Source organism: Phoenix dactylifera, chromosome 10 (genome assembly GCF_009389715.1).
Source record: "Phoenix dactylifera cultivar Barhee BC4 chromosome 10, palm_55x_up_171113_PBpolish2nd_filt_p, whole genome shotgun sequence".
NCBI lineage: Eukaryota > Viridiplantae > Streptophyta > Magnoliopsida > Arecales > Arecaceae > Phoenix > Phoenix dactylifera.
This window is the reverse complement of record NC_052401.1, coordinates 995,634-999,709: the sequence shown is the minus strand read 5'-3', so window position 1 is coordinate 999,709 and position 4,076 is coordinate 995,634. Positions and strand designations below refer to the sequence as shown.

The 4,076-nt window shown below is 38.2% G+C and overlaps 1 protein-coding gene across 1 annotated transcript; it reads left to right on the top strand.

Annotated features, from left to right (window-relative positions):
• Positions 1-415: 415 nt before the first annotated feature.
• Positions 416-2,029, top strand: LOC103703201. Its single transcript, XM_008785981.4, has 2 exons — positions 416-1,073; positions 1,313-2,029. Exons 1-2 carry the CDS (start codon positions 791-793, stop codon positions 1,534-1,536), a joined length of 507 nt encoding a protein of 168 aa, XP_008784203.2. The 5' UTR covers positions 416-790; the 3' UTR covers positions 1,537-2,029.
• The last annotated feature ends 2,047 nt before the right edge of the window (positions 2,030-4,076 follow it).

Below are 4,076 nucleotides of genomic sequence, written 5' to 3'. Positions count from 1 at the left end.
ATAAGAGACATCCATTGCCCCCTAAACCTATTATCTCATAATAATCTATTACTACCAACAAGAGAGAGAGAGAGAGAGAGAGAGAGGTGGGATGAAAGGGATGGACGAACAAGAAAAGATTCCCTTGGAGCTAGCAAGGAATAGAAAAATTTTCTAGTTTTATCTAAGACATATATATATATATATATATATATATATATATATATATATATATATATATATATATATATATATATATATATATATATATATATATATATATATATATATGTATGTAAGATCTCTTTCATCTATCCATATGGCATAATGTAAACTATTTTGAGTCATTGACATTAATTCCTAAGCCTTCCTCTATGTAAAACTCTATCACTTGATTCACTTGCCCATCCACGAGGCACTCTTTATACATCTCATTTTTTATTAAAAAAAAACAGCTCAATTAGTTTAACTCTTTTTTAAAAAGGAGAAATAAAAAGGAACTACACCAGCTAGTAATGGAAGCTATTTGTGGGACAAGAGATCACAGCCATTCATTCACGCCTTCCCTCAATCGCATGCATCACAAGTGAGCAGGCCAAGTTGGGATGGCTTGGGATGCTCTCCAGCTATTGATGGTGGATATGCAAACAAGCCTACCAGCTTTTCACCCAGAAGTGAAAGAAACGCTGCTCATGGGCGTACAAACAAACTACGTGTCATCTTCGCTTTCACTACCATCCTTCTTGTCTTTTTACCAGCTAGTCTCCTCTCTTCCTCCACTTCCACCATTGTTCGTCTCTCCCCTAGCAGCATGAATATCTACGGAGAAGATCTCCCACGCTGCTATTTCCACCCAAAGCAAGTAGTTGTGGGGATTTGTTCCCTTTGTCTGAGAGAGAGGCTCCTGAACTTGGCCTCAAAACAAGGCCACAAACACCCGCAGGCCGAAGACACCCGCAGATCTCTAGTTCTTAAAAGGAAACTCACCATTTGTCTTCCTAGATTCTATGCTGTCAGCTCAATTCTCCACCGCCTCAAGTTTCGGCATCAGCGAACAAATGACGGTTTCGATGAATGCTCGATCCCCAGTCAAGGTAGTTCTCCAATCTCTGCTTCTATCTGCTTCAAAAGACATTAAAAGAAGCAAAACAGTTCTCACAAAAACCATGCAACTTAACATTTTTGTATCGCTTCTTAAATCATCTGAAATACATAAGATGTGAAACAAGATTTCAAGATGTTTTTGGAATTGACAGTAGAATCTTTTGAATATAATATATCTATATATTGGCGACTCGTTGCTAGCTTGATGCATTTGTTTCTTCTTTGTCAGATTCATTCATATCGGTCAATTTCGTCGACGATGATCAGCCTGCACCGCACGGACAGAACAAGGAAGGAGGAAGTATGGAGTATGTGAAACAACCTGGTATACCGAGGTGGCGAAAAAAGATTGGCAGGCTGTTCGAGTTCGCAAAGTGGAAGGGGTCCCCCAAGCCAGGGACATGCAAGGAGAGGAACCAGGGGGGGAAGGGTTGGACAAAGAGCCTTAATTAGGAGGAGGGCCACCTCAGAATAAAGGGAAGGAGGGAGGGGGCAGTAAAAGACATTATAAGCTTCCACCGTGACAAAACCTGTTCTATGTTACCAATGGTGCATGTAGTTAAATGTCTGAGGGTCTTCTTTCTTTTTTCTTTTTTTTTTTTGGTGAACTGAACGTATGAGGGTCGACTTATTGATGAACTTCACTAGTAAGTCAATAAGCTAGGAGACGGCAAGATAGAAGTGTTCTTAGGAATTCTAATTTAGATTTTGACAGGGTTTATTGTCGTAGTTATGTTGGTGAGATAGCTTGCAGATTTCCGTTTCTAGTGTTGGTGTCGTTGCAAAGTAGCAGGTTTCAAAGTGCACAAGTAAATTTTCGCACCATTTGAAGCTTGCATTCTTGTCCTTTGGAACCAGCTTCTTGTCTGCTTCCAAAGTGTAGTTTAGTTTAGTTTCTCTTTGGGAACTGATAGTAGGGAAATGATCGATCGATACTATACAACTACGTCCATTCTCGTGAGAGGTTTTGTTCCATTTACAATGGCGCTAGAGGGCTTAGACAATTTATGCAGATGATGTTAAGGCAATCTCAGTATCTATATATATAACTGCTGCTGTATGGTGCATCAGAGCTAATATGGAAGGCTAAGATCTCTTTAATTTCGTAATAATATCTCATATCCATATTGCAGACTTTTCTTGTTGCTTCGAAAATTAGATTACAGTATCCTGTTTATCAAACATACTCAGCCTCCTAGAACGCGGTTCAATGCTGAGTAAAGTACATTAGAAATTGGATGTCGATACTTGAAGATCAACAGAATTAAGTGTTCTTCCTGTCCAATCCAATCCATTCAAATCTCGCCACATAAGTGAGCAAATAGAAAGAAGACGGAAGAAAACAAGATAAAACTACAAAGAAGAGTAGGAGAAAAGATGGAAGAAAACGTGAGGAGGAAATGGCAAGGGAGCACAACCAGCTCAAACCTAAAATAAGGCTACCTGGCTTTAATTATGCATATATACGACCAGATTTCCTAGGACTGAAGCACAAAATTATTTAAAAGACAGGGAATTAGCAGCAAGCAAAGTGCATGAGGGGAAAAGGACCAATCCGCGCTAGATACATTCCATTCATCCTTCACCCATGATAGCTGACATTTGATTGTAGAAGATGACGAGACAACAAAAGGATCCACAGACAAAAGGAAAAAGGAGATTCTATGTAAATCTCCTAGGTAGGATATTGCAATCATGGCCCCCATGAGGATGCTTGCAGCAACTAGTACACACTCATAACAACTGTACGGCCACTAACACGATCCTATGAATGTGCCTTGTCTAGTGGACCAAAGTTATTGTAGCCCACTTCACAAGCCTAAGGATCTTCCTCATCATTAAGACGACAGGATTATTTCTTCAGATACATTATTTTCTGGTTCTCTCACCAAGTGTTCTTCCTGTCTTGAAGTTGGCAGTGACGATGACAAGAAGAACAGCAAGCACGAACGCCCTCTTTTCCAAGACTTGTTTGCATATATATATATATATATATATATATATATATGCAAACATATATATAATATTCTAACTTTTCAACAAATTGAACTCAAAATCTCTAGACATTAATTGCTGGTTATATGGGTTAAATTGCTGGACAAAATGTAAAATGTGATTGCTGAAACAATCATATCTGATTGGATTCATTAGAAGTATTTTTTTTCTCGGATGGGGCATGAGAGTAGTAAGATGGAATTTTTGCTCAATTATTTGGCTCAATAGCCTTTTGCTTTGAGGATTTTCTACTACCTTGGTTTCATCATGCTTAAACTTTCAAAAACAAAAAAGAAAATAAAAGAAAATTTTATTCGTATATAAAGATCTATAGAATCTAAACGTTTCTATGAAGATTGAGGCAATTTAAGATGTTCGGTTATCCTATAACTAAAGAAATATAAGAAAAAGTATATCCAGCCATATTTAGTTGTCGGGTGATAGTTTGCTCACCATGGTGCTTGAAGGTACACAACAGTCACCAAATCAACTTGTGCTACCTTCGCAAATGGATTCTCCGTCGATAGATCTTTCCGTTGAGAGCGACAGAGGGACAAATATATGAGAATGAAGAATCGATTTTCCTTTCTTTCCTCCAATCATGCAGTGGAGCTCAATTATCCACTTACTTTGTTATTTTGCAATCATGGAGCTCAATTACTCACATACAACTAACCAGTCTTATCATCTATTCTCCCACCCTCTAAACGACACAAGTACTACTTGTCTTTTCGCGGCAATTGGGGTCGTCCATTGCAGGCATAATTAAGATAAAAGACAGCAAGCCAATCAGTGTGAATGAATCCGAGCACATTCATATACAGGAACCAGTTTATAGGAAAAAACAGCAAACTGAAGAACCCACCGAGATCCTAGTGAATTAAAAAAATCCCTCCAATTATTTATAACTGGGATGAATTTTTTAATTGTATACTACAGGGCATAGTGATTGTAGAATCATATCATCCGTCAAAGAACCATATCATAGCCGGAAAGCA